The 26,326-nt window shown below is 38.3% G+C and overlaps 2 protein-coding genes across 2 annotated transcripts in view; one reads left to right on the top strand and one right to left on the bottom strand.

Moving 5' to 3' along the window:
- The first annotated feature begins 3,465 nt into the window (after window positions 1-3,465).
- prlh2 (prolactin releasing hormone 2) lies at window positions 3,466-5,282 on the top strand. Its single transcript, XM_067378656.1, has 2 exons — window positions 3,466-3,631; window positions 5,095-5,282. The coding sequence occupies exons 1-2, from the start codon at window positions 3,466-3,468 to the stop codon at window positions 5,280-5,282; spliced, it is 354 nt and encodes a 117-aa protein (XP_067234757.1).
- A 2,447-nt stretch (window positions 5,283-7,729) lies between these two features.
- myripb (myosin VIIA and Rab interacting protein b) overlaps window positions 7,730-26,326 on the bottom strand; it is a 256,773-nt gene continuing 238,176 nt past the window's right edge. Inside the window, exons 13-18 of the mRNA XM_067378160.1 lie at window positions 17,742-17,801; window positions 14,330-14,512; window positions 12,265-12,426; window positions 12,066-12,161; window positions 11,868-11,928; window positions 7,730-7,776 (exon numbers count right to left, since the gene is read on the bottom strand). Of these exons, the coding sequence (XP_067234261.1) occupies window positions 7,730-7,776; window positions 11,868-11,928; window positions 12,066-12,161; window positions 12,265-12,426; window positions 14,330-14,512; window positions 17,742-17,801 (609 nt within the window). The remainder of the gene's footprint in view (window positions 7,777-11,867; window positions 11,929-12,065; window positions 12,162-12,264; window positions 12,427-14,329; window positions 14,513-17,741; window positions 17,802-26,326) is intronic.

Below are 26,326 nucleotides of genomic sequence, written 5' to 3'. Positions count from 1 at the left end.
TGCTTTTTGACAGTGTAGTGTCCCCATCACTATACTGGGGCGTTAGGACCCACACAGGCCATAGGGTGAGCACCCCCTGCTGGCCTCACTAACACCTCTTCCATCAGCAACCTAGTTTTCCCAGGAGGTCTCCCATCCAGGTACTAACCAAGCTCAGCCCTGCTTAGCTTCAGTGGGCAACCAGTCTTGGGCTACAGGGTGATATGGCTGCTGGCCAAAAGTGGTTCCCCATATGATTATGAGCCAAGAACCACTTTTTTTAGCACTTTTTTTTAGAGTGTAATATATGACATGGCTGGCAACTGTAAATCTCAAAAATGGTAACATGCAAAGTGCAATGTTGCAACAAAATTTGCAACTCGAACTATGAATTTGCTTTAGAAATATAAATATATTTTTATAGTACTAGCATAATCAAATCAGACTTACTCTGATTTGACCACAGCTGCAAAGCATGCTGGGTAACAAGTACTAAATAAAATCAGAAACACACACACACACACACACACACACACACACACACACACACACACACACACACACACACACACACACACACACACACACACACACACACACACACACACACACACACACACACACACACACACACACACACACACACACACACACACACACACACACACACACACACACACACAGTAAGGTTCCAGCACATTCAGTGTTTGAGCCCATAATGACAGATTATTGGAAAAGCAGCTCATCTCTAGCATCTCATTGGATGCATACTCTAGATGAGAGGATTTTTTTTGTGGTGCATCTGTTTGTATTGGGGACATCTCATATTTGTAATATCATTATGGTAATAAATGCAGATGGATTTAGACCTTATTTGCTGCATGTGTGGTGGTGGGGCTATTCTCTCATCCTCATCATCAGACTTGCACCTGATGCTCACTGCTGGCTGCTCCTGGAACACAGAGCAGAACTACACACATCAACAACTATTTTATGTTGAATTTATATATATATATATATATATATATATATATATATATATATATATATATATATATATATATATATATATATATATATATATATATATATGGTTGTAACACCAATGACAATAACCCATTCACAAAAACTCCGGACATGCACAAAGATCAAATATTTATGCATACATACCTCAAAAATTAATATACAAAAATGAAATGAGCCAGAATTGATGAGCCAAAACATTATGACCACCTGCAATTATAACCATATGCCATTGGTCCTCCGCATGCTGCCAAAAACAGCACCAACCCGCCGAGGCATGGACTCTACATGACCCCTGAAGGTGTCCTGTGGTACCTGGCACCGAGACATTAGCAGCAGATCCTTTAAGTCCTGTGGGTTGCGAGGTGGAGATGCCATGGATCTTACTTGTTGGTCCAACACATCACAGAGATGCTCAAATGGATTGAGATCTGGGGAATTTGGAGGCCAGGGCAACACATCTTCATCATGATCCTCAAACCATATCTGAACAATGTGTGCAGTGCATCTGGTCTGCAACAGTGTTTAGGTAGGTGGCACTTGTCAAGTTTACGTGCACATGAATGGCCACACCCAGGGTTTCCCAGCACAACATTACTCAGAGCATCACACTCACATCCATGGCCTGTCCCACAGTACATCCAGGTGCCATCACTTCCCCAGGTTAACAGCCCACACGTACATGGCGTCCACGTGATGTAGAAGAAAACGGGACTCATTGGACCAGGTGACCTTTTTCCACTGCTCTAAGGTCCAGTTTCGATACTTGCATGCCCATTGTAAGTGCTTTCGACAGTGGACACGGGTCATCAGAGGCACTTTAATTGGTCACACCAGAAACACTTTATTTTAGGGTCTTTTAACTAGTTGCTTATTAGCATGCATATTACTAGAATATTGTCTATGTATTAGTAATTATTAAGCACATATTAATGCCTTATTCTGCATGACCTTATTCTACATTCTTAATAGTACCCAATACCTAAACTTAACAACTACCTTACTAACTATTAATAAGCAGTAAATTAGGAGTGTGATGCACTGTGTGTTGTGACACATCCATCCCATAACTATCATTCACAAGTTCAGAAGTACATAACATTTAGATAGGCCTATAGTAAATTATGCTTATTTGGTGTGCTGTCTGGGGGAGAGCTCCAAGCTCGGAATTTGGCCCGAACCCAGAGTAATCCCCCTCCTTGACTGGGATAGGAACCAGCCAAGAGTGAAGCGATGGGGTGGTGGAGGGATGCAGTGAAACTGTAGCGAGACAGAGGTGAGCAATGGCTATATATACAGATTCCTCTGGCGTTGATTGGTTGGATTACTTGAACGTGCTCCTCCCGAACTTTGTTAAATTAAACTTCATTTGAAATTTTGGGTGACTTGTGCCACAGTAGATCTTCAGTTGGCTTGGAGCAGATGGGATGGCCTTCGTTGCCCTCGTACATCTGTGAGCCTTGGCTGCCCAACACCTTGTCGCCAGTTTGTGGTTCTTAGACCCTGTTGGTAAATTCTCACATCTGCTGACCGAGAGCAACCCACAAGAATGCCGTTGAGATGATCAACGATATTCACTTCACCTGTGACTGGTCATGTTCATAGTGTTTATGAAAATGTTTGAATCAAACTTTAACTATTTAAAGGAATAATTCGCTCATAAAATAAAATCCTTGGCTTCTGCTGTAGCTCTCAAATTCAAAATCTCAGTCAACCTGTGGCATTTGATGTGGTGTATTTTTTTTAAGAAGAAGTTAATGTTGTGTGTCAGAGATCTGCTGATGTAGTGCGTCAGAACGTGTCTGATTCACAAATGGATGAGTTCTCATTGCTCTTTCACTGTGATAGGGTCCAAGTCAAGGGATCAAAGCAGTGGAGATGCTGATGGGGGATGAGAGGAGGAGGAGGAAGGGAGGAAGTGGGAGGTGTGCGTGTGTAAAGAGGGATGTCCTGCAAGATTGACGTGATCTAATCCATTTTGTGACAGACTCCTTGCGATATATAAGCACGGCATCTTCACATTCCTGAATTACTTGGACTCTGACCCCAGAAAACAGGTTTTACTGAAGAGCAAACGTCCAAAGACACATGTAAGTCCAACAACTCTTTCTGATTTAATCAATAGAGGTAGATATTAAATAAAAATGTTTTTGGTGGTTTCTAAAGTTAATTTCTCAGCAGGAATTGAAGTTCTCATTAAAGTAACGATATTTATATAGGTGAAAATAATTTGTTTTATTAATTTTGTGAGGAATTTTTGATTATGGTTTCTAGTGCACAAAATGAGCAGTTTCTACCTGAAACTTTACTTTCCCGTAAAATTACTTTCAATGGTGTAATAGTTGATCAGTTTTTTACTTTAATTAATATACATACTACACAGATCATTTAATAAAATAGAAGCATTGTGCTTACTTTCATGCAGCTGCTTTGTGTCGTGCAGTGCCCTGTATCAGACTCAGCATGCTGCCCACCGCCTTCACTCGGCCCGTGACTAAGTGCCTGATAGGCTCGCGCTTGGGGACGGTCGCGTTCTTGCTGCTGCTCATTCTGTCCGCCACTGAGACCTCTGCACACGGCACTACAGTCGAGCACGACCTCCACATCGTCCACAATGTCGATAACAGAAGTAAGTTTTTTTTTTCCTTCCCCCGATCAGTTTTTTCATTGTGATGAATTTGTTATTCATAGTATTCGCATAACATCTTCAAGAGACGACTTAACATTGGATGACAAATAGAGGAGCACGCAGTATCAGTCAGTTGAGGATTATAGAAATATTCTTTAAAAGTATTCGTAATGCATTAAAATGCACTGTGTAATCAGTTATATATTTTCATAAATAATTGTAATCGCTGTCATAATACATAATTAACATGTATAAAATGTAAAGGAAAATCTTGTTAAGATTACCATCAAGTAAAATGGATGAAAAAAAATCAGTGACACTAACAGCATTTTTGCGCCTGCGTATATTTTATGGTTCATGACCTATTTGATGAACTGATATAATGTTAATATGCCAACCTGCTGGAATTGCTTGAATCTGTTTTGTAGCCTAAAATATACTGATATGTTATATTATATTTTATATAGCCTAATATTCATGAATATTCACTTTCCATAAAGCATAGCAACAAACCTATTAACATCATCAGGAGACTTTTTACTTTTACTGTACATTATTAAATAGAATACATATTTTGACTGTACGAGGTGGCAATACATACAGTTTATAATCAGTTTATATATGTACATTGTTTTACAGTAAAATTACAAGTATATTTCTCTTAAATCTAATATAATTTTTCACTGTATATGCCAAGTAACTTTTTACCCCTTTTTAGTCAAATAACTGTGCTATTGCTGTCTTAAGGAGTTATTTGAACTTGATTTAACAACCTAAAAATTATTTTCATTGGTGTAACCTCAAAAGAAGTTGATTCAGTCATACTAATTTATGTTTTTGACTTGAATAAAACCAGTTAATTTAGATGTGACCACAGCACATTGTTTAAGCTGCCAAAGAAAATCCCTTTTAATGCATTATATCTATTTTAATGCATTTTATACAAGAACATAAAACCGATCATAAGACATACTGGTAACACTTTACAATGAGGTTCATTAGTTAAACATTAGTTAATGCATAACATGAACTAACAATGAGCAATACATTTGTTACTGTATTTGCAAATCTTCTTTATTGTTAATGAAAATACAGTTGTTCATTGTTTGTTCATGTTAGTTCACAGTGCATTAACAAATGTTAACAAGATTTTAATAATGTAGCAAATATTGAAATTAACATTAACAAAGATTGATAAATGCTGTAGAAGTGCAGTTCATTAATAGTTCATGTTAACGAATGTAGTTAACTAAAGTTAACTAATGAACGTTATTGTAAAGTGTTACCGACATACTGAATGTATTTAAATAATGTATTACTGAGATCTTTCTAGTTGTTAATGATATGAATATAATAGTAAAACTGGAATTAGATTAATTGTTGACAACAAATAGACAGACACTATTTGTAATATGTATGGGTACGCCAAAAATGCCACATTTGTCTTAACCTGTCCCAATCAGGTCCAGAGATCGACCCTTTCTGGTATGTGGGTCGCGGTGTGAGACCCATCGGGCGGTTTGGGAAGAGACAGAGCGGAGGTAGTCTGCAGCCTGTGGTCAAATCTCTGGAGCTCCTGTTGAACACTCTCAGGAATAAGGAGAGCTTGCAGAACGCGCTGGCACAAGAGGACTCAGACTGGTTACCGTGAGATCTACTACCTACAGCGACCAGTTGCCTGTAATATTTGAATGTGTTTTAATGTGTATAACTAATCACAGTTTTATCATTCTCTCCATGGCTGTGTGCCTCTCAATATTCATTTCAAATAAACTGACTGGCAGGTGAAAATATCTGTACATATTACAAATGCAATCTATATTAATAAATAAATGTACAAATGTATGTATAAGTTTTCCTCTTATTAGTAGCTTACTGTAATAGATTATGCAAATTACTGCTCCACAATTAAATTAAAATAAAATTAAACTATAATCTACCCAAGAAAAACAAACATCTCCGAATATCTTTAGGAATGCAAACTTTATTCATATTTATTTGAACACTGCTTGTGTCAGAACAAATTTGGCACATGAGAATTCATTGGCTTTTTTCTTTCGCTACAGAATATTTTCTTTTCTCCCAATTAACACTTTATGGTTAAATTACACAGAGGACATTCTGATGAGAGGCAGGCTAATGCCCTTTCAGTCATGACAAACCCAAAATACACTGAAGAGCCTACGATATTTCATATCTTTCATATCTTGTCTTTTTATATATGCATTCGATTTTTCAAATAGAAAAATACATGACACTGTAGGACATTTCAATTTCTCGACTGTGCTTTTCATGGGATATTTTACATCTATAAGAAACGTGATACATGCTTTTATACACTAACATTGCCATAGACAACAACAAAGAGCAGGACCTGTTTAACAGCATGAAAGCTGAACATGTTCTCTGTAGAGAGAATGGAATGGAGAAGACAAAGTTTGGGGTGATGGTGCAAATTGTATATTGCATGCTAGTTTATTCTCCATTGGCTCAAAAAAAAAAAAAAAAGAATATCTAAAACAAGGTAACTAAAGATCAATCTTTCATGCTTCTGTGATTTCTCTGAGCTAAAAGGTCCAATTTGTCTGTCTGAACACACATCACACAGCACAGACGTCATCTTAGTAGCTCACCAAGCAAAATATGATGCAGTATTTGATGTCACAGCTGTAATTCTGCACAATACTGGTTATCCCTGTGTTATAAAAAGCTCAAAAATAGAAAAGAATAACAACTATTGTCAGGTTTTAATGTGAACCAAAATAGCCTACCTTACCAAATGATAAATTTAAGCTCATGTGATTTATATTGTATAGGCTAAATAGCATTATAACAAAAATAAAGAATATCTATCGCAACATAATGCAGTTGTGATTAAACACACTGGTGGTTTGGCTTATCATAAGTGTGCAGTTGTTGTAACACTGTGCTATTGTAGCATTTTTCTAATGGTTTTATATTTACTATATGGATTATCAATTGCAAACCAATTTGCATCACAGAAACATTACAAATTGTTTTAGAATGTCCAAAATTACATTTTAAGTATGTACATGCTTACTTTTATAGGTGGATTGTAATAATAAAGCAGTGCTGTGAGAATAACAACTGGGTTTTTCAGATTAATAAATGGATAAGAAGTCAACAAGGCCACAACCTTTGTGGACAAATTACTGGAGTGCTTCTTATACGGCGATGGCAGTGATTTGATGTTCATACTCAAGAGATCAATATCTGAGGTTGATTCAAACACAAGTATGAATACACAGTGGGTTTATGATTCATGGAAACACACTCAAAAACTCATTATATGGCAAGGTTGTCAAGTGCTTTCCAATAGTACTTGACCCTTATTTTTTTTATAAAATAAAATAAAGACTAAATGATAAATTTCACAGTTGTTTTAGATGCTGAATACAGTTTTTTAGCAGAAATCAGAGAAAGAAACCTGAAATATTTGCACTGCATATGAGAAGAACAGAAAAAAAGAATGAAAATCAAACAGGTCCTGCAGGTATTTTGTGTTCACTTTCACATAGACATTTCACACATTTAAAACTTTTACCAAATGTGCTCCAGCTTCTTTGCAAAACAAAACAACAGAATAAAATAAAGGTCACATTGGTCATCCCGAGAGTTTTTTTCCAGTCACATACAGATTTCAAACATGTACAACACTCAGCAAACATTAGAAAAAGAGAAAGAGGTGACGTACCAGATTGTTAACATTTGCCATTTTTCATTGTTACACATACAGTAATTACATGAGTTTAAATCTACAATTACAACCCTCTGTGATGGTTCATTGTAGGAGTTTGGTCTCCATTAAGGCAGAGAGAGAGAGAGAATCAGGTCCCCTGGTAACCGGAGGTGTTGAGCTCCAGGGTTTGGTAGAGTTCTTGGGGTCAAAAGTGACATCAACCCTATATAAGTTGTGATCAGGCCGGGGGTCAACAAGTAACTTTAGTTCTGATCAAATTAGAGGACCGGAAGTTGGAACAAGGCACTGGTGTGGAACAGCCTGATGGTCCTAGCAGTCACAAGCGGTGTGATATTGAGCCATATAGCTTATCTGAGAATCACAGAGGTCACATCTTGTCATGGCCTCATAGATCTCACCTGCAGCTCAGATTTGACTTCCTTTTCTGTGTAGAAGGAATTCAAAACACCCTATTAAAAAACACATTTTTTTTTTTTTTTATGGAAATCCATTTTCATAATGATATATTGGCTTAATGTGCAGATATGTTTAACACTTAGATTTCTTAGCTCTGAATGAAAATATACTTTCGCATTATCTCATTACATGAATCTTGAATAAGCTGTTCCTGTTAATGTCATAGCCAATAGCAGTAAATTTAAAGGGATAGTTCATGCAAAAATGTAAATCCTTACATCATCGGTAACACTTTATAGCTGGGTTCTTCAACCCTGCTCCTGGAGAGCTACCTTCCTGCAGATTCTGCACTGTCACAAATGGCACCCTAAACACTCACGGTCTTTTTACAAGTACGCACTTGTGCTGCTGATCTGACAACACTAACAAACATGTATGTTAGAGTTTAGCAATGTTCATTGTGAAATTCTGCACAAATAAATTTTTTTGAGCAAAATAATTGTGATTTTCATTTTAACCATTATCGTGGAACCCTATTTGCAAGCACCCATCAAACCTTGCTCCAACACACCTGCCAGGAATTTTCAAGTAACCCTGAACACCCTGATTAGCTGGTTCAGGTGTGGAGCTGAACTTTCCAGGACAGAAGCTTTCTAGGAGCAGAGTTTGAGACCCCTGCTTTCCAGTAATGTACAACAACATAATAGGTAACATGAGCAAAAAATACTTATAATGCTTTTACAGCACTTACTAAACTTGGTAATGTTAATTTATATACACACTGCCATTCAAAAGGGTCATGTGACAATATTACTGTCAAATAAATGCAGCCTTGGTGAGCATAAGATACTTTTTTCAAACATGTTAAAAAAGAATTTAATGGTAAACTACTCATACATTTTAATATTAAAAAGTTGCACGTTAAAATTCATGAATTAACATGAAAAATTGTATATCTATAAATTAACATTAAAGTGTCATGGCAATATCTATTCATTTGTTTAAAAATATATAAAAAATGCAATTCATAGAAACCTTAAGTAGACTTTTTATATAATGAGTGCTTTTATTTTCAGAAGTAAAATTAATTTATTCAGATATTTTAATGGGCCATAATGATGAAAAAGCCTCATTACAAAATTAAATTACTGTAAATACATTAACAAAATAAATAAAATAAAATAACGATAAAGAATTGTACACAACTTCTGCTTACTGCATGAAAAAGGGCAGCATGAACATTCTGCAAAGCATCATGTTTTGTGTTCCACATAAGAAAATCATACTGGTTTTAAATTACATGTGTTAACAACAACAGAATGTTCTTTTTTGGGGGGTGAACTTCAATGTCAGCATACAGCACACTGTCCAGCTTTCTGATGTATTGACATGGATTCTACAGTACAGCACAAATGAGTATTAGGAGAAAAGAGATATCAAACAATATTACAAAATGCAACACTGACTAAAGAACCACTTCAGGCTTTGTAAATGCTGTTACCATATCCTTCTATTGGTAGGTTTGTGTGACTAACAGCTGAACTGGAATAAGTAAGCTTGTCCTGGCTTTGAAGCTGCAGCTAATGTGAAATAAAGAAATCAAGATGAATCATGGTCATATCAATGGTCAGCGCTAAACAGAACCCCTGTTAATTAGTAGGAAGATTAAGCAGAAGATGACGAGAGAGGAAAAAAGATAATACTGCTGCCGACTCTCTGTTTCTTCTCTAATGGACCCTCTTTTCTTCTCCCAGAGTATCTACATGGTACATTAAATCTTGCACCTTTTCACTGGTTGCTCATTCCACCTTTCTTTTCAAATCAAAATGTGTAATGTCACTAGGCGTGAAAATAGATTTTTTTCCCTTCCACAACGTCAGTGGAAGAAAAAGGTGCTCTTTTTTCTGAACCACATGAAATTGTTGCCTGTGGGATTTTAGCAGGTTCATACGATGTGGTCACACATACAGTACACAGAGTACTGCACCTATAAAACATGTAGGATTTATGCATCGTTGTGTTTCTGAAAATTCCATAGAGGGTATTATAGCTTCTCTTTTGAGATACAAGATATATTTCACATGAAAAAAAAAAAAAAAACTTTTTATTCTTTAAGAATCATGATTCCTCAATCGGAGTTTGAGACTAATGCTTTGGCCTCAGGCAAAATAACATATACAGTAAAAATGTACCATAATCACATTTGGCATATACTAGATACTTTCTTAAATGTACTGTAAAAAACATACATGTAGAACTGAATATGCTAAATAATGTCAGTTACTATTGAAAATGAAAATATTAGCAAAGGTTTCCATACATAGTCTCACATTTAAAGAAGTTTGCATCATTATTTCTGTTACTTTCCTGTTTAATACTGTGTAGATGCTTTGAAACAATTTAAATTGTATAAAGCGCTATAAAAATAAAGATTGACTTGACTATAGTGCTTGTAAAGGGATGGTAAATACATGACTGGGGCCAAACAGAATATAATGTCTGTCATTCATAAAATTTAAGTCCCTTATCAACTATTGTATGTTTGTTTATGCTGATTCAGACTTTTTGTGAACTGGTTTGACCCATTCATGGACAAGGACTGACTTGTACAGAACAATTCACTGACACATCGAATGTCATTATGGCTTAAAAGCAAGTTTAGCTCTATACAAACTTGACTAGATGTGCAATATCTACCTTCTTAAATATTAGAGCAGATTTAAAGTTAATTCACCCAAAAATTAATATTCTGTCATTAATTATTCACCCTGTCGCTCCAAACCCCCAAGACGTTTGTTCATCTTCAGAACACAAATGAATATTTTTTAAATGAAATCAGAGAGCTTTCTGTCCCTCCATTGACAGCTACACAACTACCACTTTCAAGCCTCAGAAAGGTAGTAAAGGCATCATGAAGTAGTCCATGTGACTTCAGTGGTTTAACCTCGATTTTATGAGGCAACGTGAGTGCTTTGTTTGCACAAAAAAAAAAAAAAAGACAAAACAATTTACCACTTTATTTACAAAATATTACATCTCTTTAACCTGGCATACACATAACACATTATCTTCTTCTATAATTCAAATCATGTACTGTAAGTTAATAAGTTAATAATTAACGATTTTTACAATGGAAGTGATTCAATCAAAAACTCAATCAAAAAATGATCTCTGTCCAATAATTTTCCTATTATTCCTACTGTGAAGCTGCTTTGAAACAATCTGCCAATCTTGATTGTTTGAAACAATCAAACAAAAAATTATAAAAAGCGCAGTACAAATGAAGATAACTTGACTTGACTCGACAAGTGTCGTGGTGCTTCTGTGAATGGACATATTTTTTTTGTGCAAACAAAGTACTTGCATTGATTCATAAAAATGAGGTTAAACCACTGGAGTTACATGGATTACTTTTATGATGTCTTTAGTACCTTTCTGTGGATTGAAAGAGGTAGTTGCGTAGGCTGTCAATGGACGGACAGAAAGCTCTTAAATTTCATTAAAAAAATTAAATTTTACACAATTAAATTTATTAATTTAATTAATTTAAAATATACATTTTAAAATTCCCTGGTTTTCCATGAATGTGGAACCTTTTTGTTTATAAATATTTGGGCAAATTTAATTATTTTTCCAGCTCATTTATCAAGAATGTTCCATAGAATTTCCTTCAAAATCAGTGAGGAAATGTGAAAAAAGTTATAAATAGCAAGAAAGATACATGAAGGTTAAAGACATTGTGTCCCTTCTGCCATTTGCTCTGAAATGTCACTCAATTCAAACGTGGCAAGTCAAAATGTGTTTCACAAATGACATGTGAGAACCACAGATGGATCACATCAATAACAAGAAACCTGGCACAACATGTTTTAGGTCATATTTAAACGGAATACAGAAGGCCAGAGAACTTTTTAGTGGTCTATTTCTTATACAAAGCTATCATAAGACACAAAGTCTAGTGCACAAGTAGTATGGACCACTTTTATGGTGCGGTTTTTTTTAACCTCCTATTTGGCGTCCCCATTATTAAAATGAGCCCTCTAGACATTCTGCAATATATTTTTAGTTGTGACTTAACCCTTCTAAAGTGCAGTATATGTGCATTCATACCTGACAGACTTCTGAGAGGAGGAGCTGGCAGCTTTCTCCTCTGATGACGAGAAGAGTCCAGCGTCTGGGACTGATGCAGGAAAAACAATACATCAATTTTATGCTTTAAGTCTAAAATCATGAATAACTGTACATGTATCCTGCTTTTTTTTTTTTTTTTTTTTAAGTTCAATCTTAAGTGTAATATTAGGTGCAGAAGAAACTCACCATGGGTTTAGATTTGTACTTGGAAAACCGTGTGCATGCAGATACATTCAGACCTGCAGTTTTGAGGGCTGATATTCTTGCCTCAATATCTGAGATCTGCAGATAACAGATAAACTTCTAAATTTACACTTGAAGAGTCTGATACTGTATCAATAGCACATTTAGGACCGGTCTACATTGTTACATAGCAAGCACGCACCTGGAGCTCAGACTGCTGAACCTGGGCAGCAGCAGTAGCCACCTGGTCTTCCAAGAAGGCCAGTTCAGTCTCTGTTGTGGAGCTGCTGATGCTGCGTGCACAATCTTCTAAGTCACTCAGTGCCCCCTCTAGGCTGTACACAGCACCTGCAGCCAAATACACCTGCACACAGATCACAGGATCGAAAACTGAGATCACAGAAACCATCAGAACTTTACTGATAAATGCGAGAGCTGAATGATGAGACTAAACTAAAACCAGGGTTTTTCAAAGTGGGGTCCAGGGGTGCTGTTGTTCCATAGAAAATTTAAGATTTGTGTCAAAATCAATGTCAAAGTTAACATTATTTCTCAGAGTGATTTTTTTTTTTCAAAAGAATTTTAAATTATTAGTTAATTTTTCATTCAGCTTTCTTAAAAGTAAGAAATTAAAACATAAGTCAGTCACCATATATATATTTCAATCATGACAACTTTCTGAGTAGTTTTAGCATGTTAATGAAAATGGCAATGTTAATATATTTGGTCTTGGCGGACTACAGTAGATCTGCTATGTATTCTGCTGCTGCTGTAGTGCAAGTATGGACTACTGCCAAAAGAAGTGGAGGATTTCAGAGGAACTCTGATGCACTGCAAGACTGCACAATGGTGACCAGACTATTTAAATGTTGAGTAAGCAATCTCATTGGCTGCAGAATCAGCAGAGGCCATGTGGTAATGGTGTGATTGCATGTAAAGGACCTATCAGTCTACACCATCTAGAATTTAATGACTGATGTAGATATTTCAATCATGACAACTCTGAATAGTTTTGGCAAGTTAATGAATATGGCAATGTTAATGTATTCTGTCTTGGCGGACTAGATCTGCTACGCATGCTTAACGCTAATGGACTATGCTAAGTGTGCCTGGGCCTGCTTTGTCAAATGACTTGAATTCGTGTAGCTTGACTTATGTGTATCTGGGTTAGCGAAACCCAGAGTTATTTAAACATGAAGTATGTAGTTTGTGCGTGTGGCACCTAGTGGAATTACAAAAATAAAGCATATTTTCAACCTTACAAATGCCCCTTTTGCACATCATGCCTCCTCAACTCAAACATCACAAACACAACTCTTGCGGGTGAAACAGCTAAAAATATTAGGAATACTTTTAGCTGTGTTGCTCCGCATTATGAATAAGCGATTTGAGTTGGATAACACTTCCAAGAGTCAACATGAGCATCTTGCTTATAATAAACACAACCCAAGGTATATGTACCGGGAAAATTTTTTGACATGACATGCCACTGTTTGAGGCATTATAAATGGGCACATTTGTCTTTCTGAACGAGTGCATGATGATGCTGTATGGTATTGATGTGATCACTGTAGTGTGCAACATCACAATGCACTGTTCACTTTGACGTGTTCATGACCTCTTTAATCTTTGAAGGTCTAAATTTGGCTTGCACTTCTATAAGTGAAGCTGAATTTCTTTCCTTGTGTAACGCGTCAGCCAAGCTCACAACAGCTAAACACCCTCTGTCTCTGCCTACAAGAGTAGCCATGCCCCAAACTCTCGATATAGGCTGACCTGGAAAGAGATTGACGGATCTGAGTGGACTACTCTCAATGTTTTGATGGTACCTGGGAGGCTCAGTGTTTACACTTTTGGGAGAGATAAACCCATGAATGGCATACTGGTTATTAAAAGCATAAAGATCAGCTTAAAAATTCTGTTCTAATTTCTGTTCAGGTTTTTGGCCTGCTCAGATCCCCGCTCAATCTATATCGAGAGTTTGAGGCATGGCTACTGTAGTAGGAGGTGACAGAGGGTGTTTAGCCAGTGGGAGCTTGGCTGACGCATCTGCTTCAGTTATAGAAGTGCAAGCTAAAATTTGCAGCAATTAGACCTTGTCCTTGTGTATTATATCCAATTATTTCATTTTAATTTATTTTTAGTTTTTTTTTTTAAAAGTTACATTCAGTTGTGTGGTTTCACTGGTCAAAATCTTGATCTTGGATTTCTCCTCTTCAAAAACAAACAAACAAACAAAAACCATTAGAACATATTCTAAATCTTACATTTTCCTCCATCTTAGTGAGGTGCTGGTCCAACTTCCTGGTTCCTGGGCCTGAGGACATGGGTGTGCCAGTCGGAGAAGGGTCATGAACTTTGCCTTCTGCCTCTCCAAGTAATTCCTCTGTAGCATTTAGGACCTTTAGTACCTCTGTGGTGATGCTGCATAAAGACGCGGCAGAGTACTTCTGCTCATACATGAGAGTACACATGAAACAGAGGAGAAAACCATTGATAAACAGATATGTGTAAAACAGAAGAAATTCAAATGCAACAGGTGCTCTTGATATTTCCATTTATTAATAAAAATAATAATTAAAAAAGAAAAAGAAAAATTCAACTGTTGGGTGGATTACGACTTCCATATAGCTACCCAAGATCTCACTCCCAATTAAGCATGGATGTATTGCTTGTCATGAACAAGCTGTTCGATCAATGAACAGGATAAGCGGATTATGGGAGAAGAAGAATGTGACGTCGACGTACATGGACGAGAGATGCTCTAACACTTCAGAGGTGAAAGGTCATCATTGAGGGTGTTTCAAAAATGAGTAACACACTCATCAACATACACACTTGAATATTAAAGGAATTATTCATTCAGAAATGAATGTTCTGTCATTATTAAATCACTCTCATGTTGTTCAAATCCCCCACAAAAAAATAATAGCATCCAGGTTTGTAAGGACATGAGTGTGAAATAAAGACAGAATATTAATTTTTGAGTGAACTAATTCTATAAGAGATACTGGGTAAAAACACAATGTGCCTGAGAACGTGACATAAGCTCTCATACTAACATCAGAACGCACGTCATCGCAAGATGAGGACAGGACAGGGATGAGAAATACATTAGTTCTTGTCAATAAGTTTTACAAAGTGTATCATCTAGAGTACTAAGCCATCAATATGAGATGTACATGTTGATGCGTGTGCATGTGTTTTTAAGTAAGACAGTAAGCACACATGAGAGCGGGTAATATGAAGAGATAAAATGACTTTTCAAGATGAGAAAGTGAGAATGAAAGAGATGGGAAGAAAGAGAGGAGCAGTGTGATTCAGTAATGAATACTTGACGAATCAATTAATGGTTGGGTTGGTGTATGCTTTGATCACAGATATAATTGATCCAAACTCAGTCCTCAGGACATGAGTGGCTCTTAAAGGGGCTGTGTGTGTTTGTGTGTGTGTGTAAAAATGGACATCTATAGTGAGGGAATTATGTAGAAAACTGGTAAGCGTGGAGCACTGAATAAATCTAACCCAATGAAAAGTTAAAAAGTACTCAAGAACCACATTCACAGATATTCAAATATTAAAGGTGCCCTAGAAACAAAAATTGAATTTACCTTGGCATAGTTGAATAACAAGAGTTCAGTACATGTAAAAAGACATACATTGAGTTTCAAACTCCATTGCTTCCTCCTTCTTATATAAATCTCATTTGTTTAAAAGACCTCCGGAAAACAGGCGAATCTCAACATAACACTGACTGTTACGTAACAGTCGGGATCATTAATATGTACGCCCCCAATATTTGCATATACCAGCGCATGTTCAAGGCATTAGACAAGCCAGTATTAACGTCTGGATCTGTGCACAGCTGAATCATCAGACTAGGTAAGCAAGCAAGAACAATAGTGAAAAATGGCAGATGGAGCAATAATAACTGACATGATCCATAACATGATATTTTTAGTGATATTTGTAAATAGTCTTTCTAAATGTTTTGTTAGCATGTTGCTAATGTACTGTTAAATGTTGTTAAAGTTACCATTGTTTATTACTGTATTCACGGAGACAAGAGCTGTCGCTATTTTCATTATTAAACACTTGCAGTCTGTATAATTCATAAACACATCTTTATTCTTTATAAATCTCTCCAACAGTGTGTAATGTTAGCTTTAGCCATGGAGCATAGCCTCAGACTCATTCAGAATGAATCAGGGCATAGTTAATGATGCCCCAAAATAGGCAGTTAAAAAAATTAATAAAAAAAAAAATCTATGGGGTATTTTGAGCTGAAACTTCACAGACACATTCAGGGGACACCTTAGACTTATATTATATCTTGCGAAACAACGTTCTAAGGCAACTTTAAAATGGAAAACAAAATAAAAATAAAAAGATTTAATTTCTAATATGTGTAAGCTTGCACAAAGGATAACAAAATGCTTGTAGGCACGGTCTATTAACAGGGAAAAGTGCTATCTTAATAGGCTAATTTTCATAGCAAAAAAAGGCACAAAACTCATGTTTTTTAGTTTAAAAATCTAATTTCTGTTCAGGTTTTTAGCCTATTTAACCTAACAGGACGTGTCCTTGTCTATTATATTAAATTATTTTATTTTAACCTATTTTTAATATTATTTTTTTAAAAGTTACAGTCAGTTGTGTCCCCCATTTTTAAGCAATCTTGTTATAACCTTCACTGTAAAAAAATGGCCATGATTTTAACGGTAAAAGACTGTAAAAATGCTACGGTGAAAAACAGTTAACTGATTTACAGAAAGTTTCCATACTATATAAGGTGAATAACTGTAATAGATTTAATGGTAATTTTGTGAAAAAAACTAAAATTCCCTGCGTGACACTTCACATTTGATGTATTTTCGTTGAAATAACTGTTCCTTCTTAGTTTTTCTTAGATTTTTCTAATCAGATATGTACATTTGGGTTTTATGTTACATTTAATGTTGTTACATTAATGTTTATTGCATTTTTAAAATTTCATTTGTGTTACCATGATGGTGTTTAGTGTTTGTGTGAATGACACTGTGAGCACCTTCTATATATTAGTGTTGTCCTTCTCAGCTTGTGGAAAAGATGCTTATTATGAGCTTTGATTCATCATGTGACTCTCATCACCACTGTGTTTGGTGGTTGTCAGTGTATTACAAAGGTACAAAACAGATATTAGTACTTCAATAGGTTGGAAAATTAACATTATATCAGTTAATGGAATACGTGTTTTTTCTGTGAAATTTTTTTTCAGGTATATATAAAGATATATATAAACAATTTTCATAATACAAATTTCACAATATGACTACGTATTTTTGATCAAATAAATGCAGCCTTGGTGAGCCTAAGACACTTCATTCAAAAACATATCAAATAATCTTACCAGTCAGTGTACAGTGTACACTAGTAAAATGTTGTTCTAGTTTTGAACCATGGAGACTGACAGAGAACTGAGCATTATTATTGTTTCATACCATCATGTGCTTCTCTCAGTATCACCACTTTGTAGATAAAAGAGAAATCTAAAGGAAGATTTTTCTCACTGTGTATCTGCTTCTAACCTACTCTGTAACGTCATAAGAATGTTCTGAGGTAGGGATTAATAAACTACACATTTGATTAAGGAGGCATCTCTCCAGCTCTACTACATCTTCTCGTTATGATATATCTCACCTGCTGTAAGAGAGAGGAGAGTAACTGAAACCTCTGCTGTAGGGCACGGTCGCTCAGACCCTCCTGAACCAACAAGAAAGGGTGGAGAGAGAGAGACACAGAGACACACATACAAAGAGAGAGAGAGAGAGAGAGAGAGAGAGAGAGAGATGGGACAAAGACAAATGAGAGAAAAACACAAAGACAGAAATAAATGGAAGTGGAAAGAAAGATAAAAGAGATGAAAGACACGAGATGGTAAAACAGGGATAGTTCACCTCAAAGTGAAATTTCTGTCATAATTTATTCAACCTCGTGCCATTCCAATCCTGTATGACTTTCTTTCTTTTTTGCGGGATACATTAAGAAGCCATGAGGATTGAACTGGTCCTGTGCTTTCAAAAGGATGCAAATGCACCATAAAACATAAAAAATATCATTAACGTGGTCAATGTGAATCCTGCACTATAATCAAAGTCATATATTTTTTTAAATTGAAGTTGATATTCACAGATAATCTTCCTCTTTGGTAAGCTGGATCATACAATCAGTGAGTTGAACCACATTAGTCAGATTTGTGAACAAACCATTCAGACTAGTTTAGTGAACCACAAATCAGACATAGTTACTTCTCTCATGATCTCGCCAAGGAGAGGAAAAGCAGTTCTCTTTCAAGTGGAACTCAACACCACGTCATAGCTCGATGGTATGGGAATGCTTCACAGGAGCCGGTGTCTGATACAGTACAGGTGAGGACTCACACGACGTGTGTGATCTGCATGGTTGAAGCACTCATGGTCAGCAACCTCCCCGCCACCATCTCCAGTTCTTCCCTGACCTTGTCTTGGAGGAATATGTATTCGTTGCGAGTGCACCCAAGATGTGCATGTGTAAAAAACGGACGCCTTCAGCGAGGGAATATGTAGAAAACATATCCGCAGGCCATCTCAACATACTGTACAGTGGTCGTTATGCGCAAGCTTGGGTACAGGGCCGAGGGTGGAAGAGATGCTGACAGGCTATCTCTCCCCCTCGAGTGCATCCTCGTAGAGGAAACCCACCTTACCCACCAAGCCTTGTAGGGCCACTTTGGCCCTTGTGGGTAAGACTTACACGGTAGCAGGTCAGGCTGGAGCGTACTTGCACCCCATGGTGGTTTTACAGACTTACCAGGCCGACCTGCTTAAAAAATTTGGATTATGGTGAGGGATTAGCCCAGAGACAATTAAAGAGCTTTGCAGGGCCACAGATCTGAGCCAGGAGTCAGAAATTGTTTTCTTCAACCAAGAACTAGTCTCTCTTGGTGAAAGGGGCCATAGAAAATGTAGGGACCAGGGAGGGACTCAGAGTTCTATAGCCAGTACTTTACTGTGCTCAAAAAGGACTGGGGGCTACATCCAATTTTAGATCTAAGGGACCTGAACCATAGTCTTTGGACATACAGGTTCAAGATTCTCACCCTGAAGTTAAGTTTGTAGCAAATCCAGTTTGAGGAGAACTAGCTCAATTGGAAGAGTTGGCAGCGCAACATCAAGATCATATAAAGAAGTTGGGGATGCAATTGAACACCAAGAAGTTCCTTCTGCACATTAGACCATTTCAGTTCTGGTTCAAAAGCAGGGGTTCCATCCTCTGAACCACCCCTTCAGGATTGTAAGGAGTCATGCACCATGGGCTACGTGCTCTATGATGGCCCTGAAATGGTGACTCTTTGTATCATGGTACAAACAGTGCCACCTGAATCCAATCAACTGTCTGATCAGTTCAGTGCTGGAGTTCCTTCAAGATCGCTTGTCAGAAGGGCTGACCCATCTACACTAAAGGTTTATGTGGCTGCCATGTCAGAAAATGCTGACTCTTAAAGTGGCCCACCTGTTAGCACTGACTTTACTAAAGAGTAAGAGATTTCTCTAGTCTTGCAGGATTTCTTTCCTTTCTTTCCTGAGATGCAAGAGCAAGAAAGTCTCAGGCCAGTGGTGTAAAAGCATTTTAAAGTCTTTTAAAGTATTTTACAGTATACTCCTTTGGCCATGACTGTGGAATAATGCGTTTGGCGCATGTGCACTATCTAGTAGATTTTGTTTTCCAAGCGCTCAAGTCACTCGCAAATGCACTGGTTTTATGCACACTTTCCATGCGGTCTCAAATATAGGGCTGCATGCGGATGGGGTGTGCGGACATCTACCCTCCTGATGACGAAAATTTGTTATGCGGACAGTGTGCAGAGTATACTTTGGGCTTAAAGCTCTTGCTAAGGCTAGGTCCTCTCTACACACATTCATCAAGTTTTATAGTCTGGAAAAGGATTCAACCCCAGGATCTCAAGTCCTTCAGGGCTGATCCAGTCTCAGCCTGCACTTACAACTGTCTGTGCAGAAACATAGCCTTGTGGGAAGGCACTGTTCTGTGGCGTGGTGATGTTGGCATTTAAGTTTCCATAGCATCAAGCCATGATGTGGCATTGAGTTCCACTCGAAAGGGAATGTCTCAGGTCACATATGTAACCTGATTCCCTGAGAGGGGAACAAAACGCTGCGTCAGGCTGCTACGCCCCCTGCCAGGTAAGCATGTCTAATTGTACTTCAGAAAATTAGAATCTGGCAACACTGGTATAGCGTCTATTTATGGTTTAGATGACGCACTATGCTACGTCATCACGCTCAGCCAAACGCGTATTGGTGTGCGTAAACAATTCAGACATTGGCCCACGTGAAGCATTCCCATAGCATCCAGCCATGACAGAGCATCTCGTTCCCCTCTCAAGGAACCAGGTTACATATGTAACCTGAGACGATTTCAAGATTTTTTAGAGAATCTGGGGTGCTTAAGTTTCCTTTATGAAGCTAGAAAGCTTCAGTCTGCATTCACTGTAGTTGAATGAACTATAGGGTTCCAAAAATAAGGTTCCAAAAGTTTTTTTTTTTGCAGCAATGTCATAGAAGAACCATTTTGGGTTCCCTAAAGAACCTTTCAGCTAACAGTTCATAAAATAACCTTCTTCTTTTTTTTTTTTTTTTTGGGTAGTGTGAAGAACATTTTAATATTTTAAGAACACTTTTTTTCCACTATAAAGAACCTTTTGTGAAATAAAAAGTTCCATAGATATTAAAGGTTCTACATGGAACCACAGATGCCAATACAGAACCTTTATTTTTAAGAGTGTGGAAAAGAGCATGGAAAACAGTGAGAAAATTTCTTTGTGTGTATGTATTCTGCATAACAAAGAGAGTCATACTGGTTTGGTACAACATGAGGGTGGGTAAATGATGAAATAACTGCCATTTTTGTTTTAACTATTCCTTTAACACAATGGACAAGAAGCAGGCTGAAAATGAAAGGACAGGACCAGATGCAAGGCGAAGAGGATCCATAGAGGAACACAGTACCTGACTTATTGTGTGTATTCCCCTCACAACATCTAGAGAGGTTCTATATTAATTTTGCAGGCTGGTTCATGCGTCACACAATGCCTCATGCATGATATAAGTCTGAAGTAGCAACACAGAATTGGGTTTTCATCAGACATGCTTTTCTGTGTGTACTTGACCATGGCTTCTCATCACCAATGAGAAGCAAAAACCTTCATTTTGAGTTTGATCAGTGACATAGATGTATGTTTGAGGGTTTGAGAGAGAGCTGGAAGGTTCTAGAGGAGGAGGCATCTTCTGAAGGAGCTCAGTCTCTTACAAGGCACCTCGTAATTTACACAGGAAGGACATCAACATCCTTTGATGTTCCTGGAACCACATTCAAACAATCACTAGCCTCAGGTTTTAGGTCTATGGCTATGATTGGTTGATAGGAATGTTGATCTACTATCAACAAAGAATGTTGATCCACAAACTCATCTCACTTTTGTAATCACTCAACATCTTAGAGCTGTTTCTTTATCAGTTAGGATAAAGGAGCATAAAATCACTTTATATTCACCCATTCACATCAAAGAGTAAATTGGGACTCAATTCCAAACCAAAGTGAACCACCTACATGCTTACAAAAATACTGTGCCTGTACTACGATACACAAATTGATATATATACAGTCAAACCAAAATTTATTCAGACACCTTAAAAATTTCATTCATTAAGGGGATAGTTCACCCAAAAATAAAAATTTGATGTTTATCTGCTTAAGATGTAGGTGACTTTGTTTCTTCAGTAGAGCACAAATGATGATTTTTAACTCCAACCATTGCAGTCTGTCAGTTGTATAATCCATGGCAATGGTAACAAAATCTATGAGTAAAAAAAAAACATGTACAGACAAATCCAAATTAAATTGAGCACGCATGGCATCTGGTGCGTGATGTGTGTACGTGCTGTGGCGTAGTTTGCGCAAGCGCCGTAAGTGATCACTTGCGCGTATACGTCACTCATTGTTTACACAGTGCACAAACATTGTAGGTATGACGGCTAATCAAAATGGTACTTACTTGCGCTTATCCGGATTGTTCAAACTGACTTAAAACTAAAATATTAAGTTCTCTCGCATAGGAGTGGTGACTTTCCACGTGTTCCCAACTTCTGAGCCTGCTTGCCTGAAGTTATGGTTGATTGCTCTTCGGCTGGATATCAACACACATGATATGAATACTGTTCGGTTTCTTGCACAAATCGATCGTTTCGTGTCTTAGGACATCAATGTGTCGTCACAAGCCGCAGGGTTTAATTTGGATTTGTCTGTGCATGTTTTTTTTTACTCTCATAGATTTTGTTACCATTGCCATGCATTATACGACTGACAGACTGCAACGGTTGGAGTTAAAAATCATAATTTGTGTTCTACTGAAGAAACAAAATCACCCACATCTTGGATGCCCTGGGGGTAAGCAGATAAACATAAAATTTTCATTTTTGGGTGAACTATCCCTTTAATACAGTTTACTCACTATAGTTTAAAAAATGGTATGACAAGATCTCAGAGTTAAACTGTGTCAGAAAAAAAAAACTTAATTATTTAATTATGTTAGATAACACTTAAGCAAAACGTGGTCAGGTCAAAGTGTCTGAATAATTTTTGGTCAAAAATTTATCAATTTTACTGGTAGTCCACTGTATGAAGAATGTTTGGGTATAATATGTCACAGTTTACTTTATGTTGCTATCCTCACTTACATAAATGAACTATAGTGTCCTGCACCTACTAGTAAAAATATATCAAAAATAGAAAAAATGTCTGAATAATTTTTGCTGTATATTTATAGTGCATATATACACTGTATATATATGTATATATCCGCATAAATGAGTACACCCCCCCTGAACATATTGATATTTTTTCTTTTCCTTAATGATCAATATTATAATTCATGGAAAGATGACAAAATCAAAATTTATTACACTTAATGAAAAAATAAAAAAATGTTATCAATATCTGTAAAATAAGTAAATTAGACAATTTTGCTTAAAAGAAGGGTTGCAAAAATGAGTACACCTTTGATTAAATTCAAGAAACCTGTAATATTCTAGTATACAGTGGGTACAGAAAGTATTCAGACCCCCTTAAATTTTTCACTCTTGCAGCCATTTGCTAAAATCATTTAAGTTCTTTTTTTTTTTCTCATTAATGTACACACAGCACCCCATATTGACAGAAAAACACAGAATTGTTGACATTTTTGCAGATTTATTAAAAAAGAAAGACTGAAATATCACATGGTCCTTGTCACAGACACGCCAGGCTCTTCACTCACCCAATCATGTCGCACTCCCTCACCAGAGTTCTGATTATGCACACCTGACACTCATCACCATCCCAATCAGCAGCACTATAAGAGACACTCACAGCCACATAGTCATTGTCCGGTCTTGTTAACACATACTTACCCGAATGCGTACCTTACGGACTACTTCCCTGTCTCCAGTGTGTTTCCTAGATCCCCAGTGTTCTCCTGTCTTCCGTGAGTGTCTCTGCGTGTCATCTGTTCTACGTTCCACTGATTATGCTTTACAGTTCAGAACCCTAGCGGCAGCGAGTGGTTGGAACGAACAGGCCCTCATCTCCAGATATTGTCAAGGTCTGGATCCACGTGTGCGGTTGCATCTCGCTGCATACTAGGGTACCATCGGGCTCGAGAAGTTCATCCAACTTTTTATAAGATTCGCCACTCATATGCAGCTATGCACTGAAGAGCACCAAAACCAGCAACTGTTTCCATCCTTCCTCTGCCAGCCCGAATCTGTCAGCTCCCCAGAACCAGCCAGCAATGAAATGCAGATCGACAGATCACGTCTTTCACCAGCTGAGAGACAGAGGAGGCTGACCCAGGGTCTATGTTTATATTGTGGCCATCCTGGGCATTTCAGAGCTGAATGCCCCACTCGTCCAGTGCGAGCTATGGTGAGTGTCATTCTGCCTTCGTTGAATCATCAAAATCCACTCACTATTGTTTGCCAACCTTACTGCTGCTGATTTTTGTATTCCAGTTAACGCCTTCATTGACTCTGGGTCAGCTGGAAATTTCATCTCCGGAGCCCTCTGTCACCAGCTCAACCTCAAGACCATCAGTTCGCCGAACGTCTACCAGATCCACTCAGTAACAGGTCGCCCTCTACGTCAAGTGCATTACATGGTGGGACCTCTGAAACTACAGATTGGTGTTCTGCATCAGGAAGAGGTCCATCTGCTGGTTCTGGAGGATTCAACTTCTGACTTGATTCTAGGACGCCCATGGTTAGAGCAGCATGATCCGATCATCTCTGAGTGGGGTAACCAATGTTTTCCTGGATGTTTTCCTGAAGTTCCTGTTCCAAGTCCAGTTCCAAGTCCAGTTTCACGTCGTGATTCAAGTTCTGTTCCAAGGTCTCCTAGCTCTAAGAAGATCCAAGTCGTTGTTACGTCTATTGAGAGTCCATTGGAAAAACGCTCCACAGATATTCCGTTACTCCCACTTCAGTGACGTCTTCTGTCTAAAGAAGGCCTCTAAGCTGCCTCCCCATCGGCCATGGGACTGTGCTATTGCTCTCATTCCTGGTGAGCCAGTGCCCAGAGGAAAGATCTATTCATTGACCATCCCGGAGGAGAAGGCCATGGAGGAATACATCGCTGAGGCTCTATCACAAGGTTACATCTGCCCATCTACTTTCCCTGCTGCATCCAGCTTCTTCTTTGTTGCCAAGAAGGACGGGGGCTTGTCGCCTTGCATTGATTACAGAACACTTAATAAAATAACAGTCAAGTTCAGATACCCACTTCCTCTTGTCGCATCTGCGCTGGAACATCTCTGCGGCGCCACTGTGTTTACCAAGTTGGACCTCCGCAGTGCATACAACCTCATCTGAATACGTGAGGGGGACGAATGGAAGACGGCTTTTGTGACCCCTACTGGACACTATGAGTACTGCGTCATGCCGTATAGGACTCGTCAACGCCCCCTCCGTATTTCAGGATTTCATGCATGAGGTGCTCCGGGAGTTCCTGCACGAGTTTGTGATCGTCTACATTGATGATATACTCATTTACTCCTGGAGCCTGGCCGAACATCACCAGCACGTTGCAGAAGTCCTCCAACGCCTGAGGGACTACAACCTGTTCCTGAAAGCAGAAGTGTACGTTCCACCAGCCCTCAGTGCAGTTCTTGGGATATTACATCGATCACAATGGCATCTGCATGGAAGGTTCATCAAGGGTTACTGTACCATCACTTCTCCACTTACCAACCTTCTCCGTGGCAAGCCCAAGTCTCTGTCCTGGGATCCGGCAGCAAAGCAAGCTTTCGAGGACCTCAAGACCGCCTTCACGACCGCTCCCCTCCTTGTTCATCCAGGTCCAGAGCTTCCCTTCGTGGTCGAGGTCGCTGCATCCACCACAGGAGTGGGAGCGGTCTTCCAAAAGCAGCAGGGGAAACCAAGTAGACTCCATCCATGTGCCTTCTTCTCCCGCAAACTCAACCTGGTGGAGGTAAACTATGACATTGGTAACCGAGAGCTCCTTGCCATCAAACTCACCTTGGAGGAGTGGAGGCATTGGCTCGATGGAGCCCTTCATCCCTTTCTGGTATTAACAGACTATAAGAATTTGGAATACCTGCGTGATGGAAAGAGACTGAACCCACATCAAGCAAGATGGGCATTGTTCTTTACTCGATTTAACTTCACCATTTCCTATCGTTCTGGTTCCAAGAATGTCAAAAGCTCTACAGTCCCAAAGAAAGTTCTGAAGATCCAGAGTCCATTCTTCCAGAGAATCATTGTCAGTCCCATAACCTGGTTAGAGGAGACACTGCCCGAGTCCAATGCTTCCACCAACACCCCGCCGGGTTGTCCCCCAGATTTGCTATACATCCCACGGACACAACGCATTCCCATCATTCACTCCTCTCATTCGTCGCTGGGCACTGGCCACCCAGGGGTCAATGAAACCCTCTCGTTATTAAAACAGTGCTTCTGGTGGCCCAACATGGCAGTGGATGTAAGGAGGTACATAAAGGGGTGCAGGGAATGTGCCATACCCAAGAGCCCTCATCATCTTCCCTCCAGGAAACTACAACCTCTGCCCATTCCAACTCGCCCATGGTCACATCTAGGAGTGGACTTCATCACAGATCTCCCGGTCTCCAATGGACACACCTGCGTGATGGTTGTGGTTGACAGGTTCTCCAAGTCATG

Source organism: Chanodichthys erythropterus, chromosome 23, assembly GCF_024489055.1.
Source record: "Chanodichthys erythropterus isolate Z2021 chromosome 23, ASM2448905v1, whole genome shotgun sequence".
In the NCBI taxonomy this organism is placed as follows: domain Eukaryota; kingdom Metazoa; phylum Chordata; class Actinopteri; order Cypriniformes; family Xenocyprididae; genus Chanodichthys; species Chanodichthys erythropterus.
The sequence above is the reverse complement of the archived record's forward strand: the minus strand, read 5'-3'. Positions and strand labels throughout refer to the sequence as shown.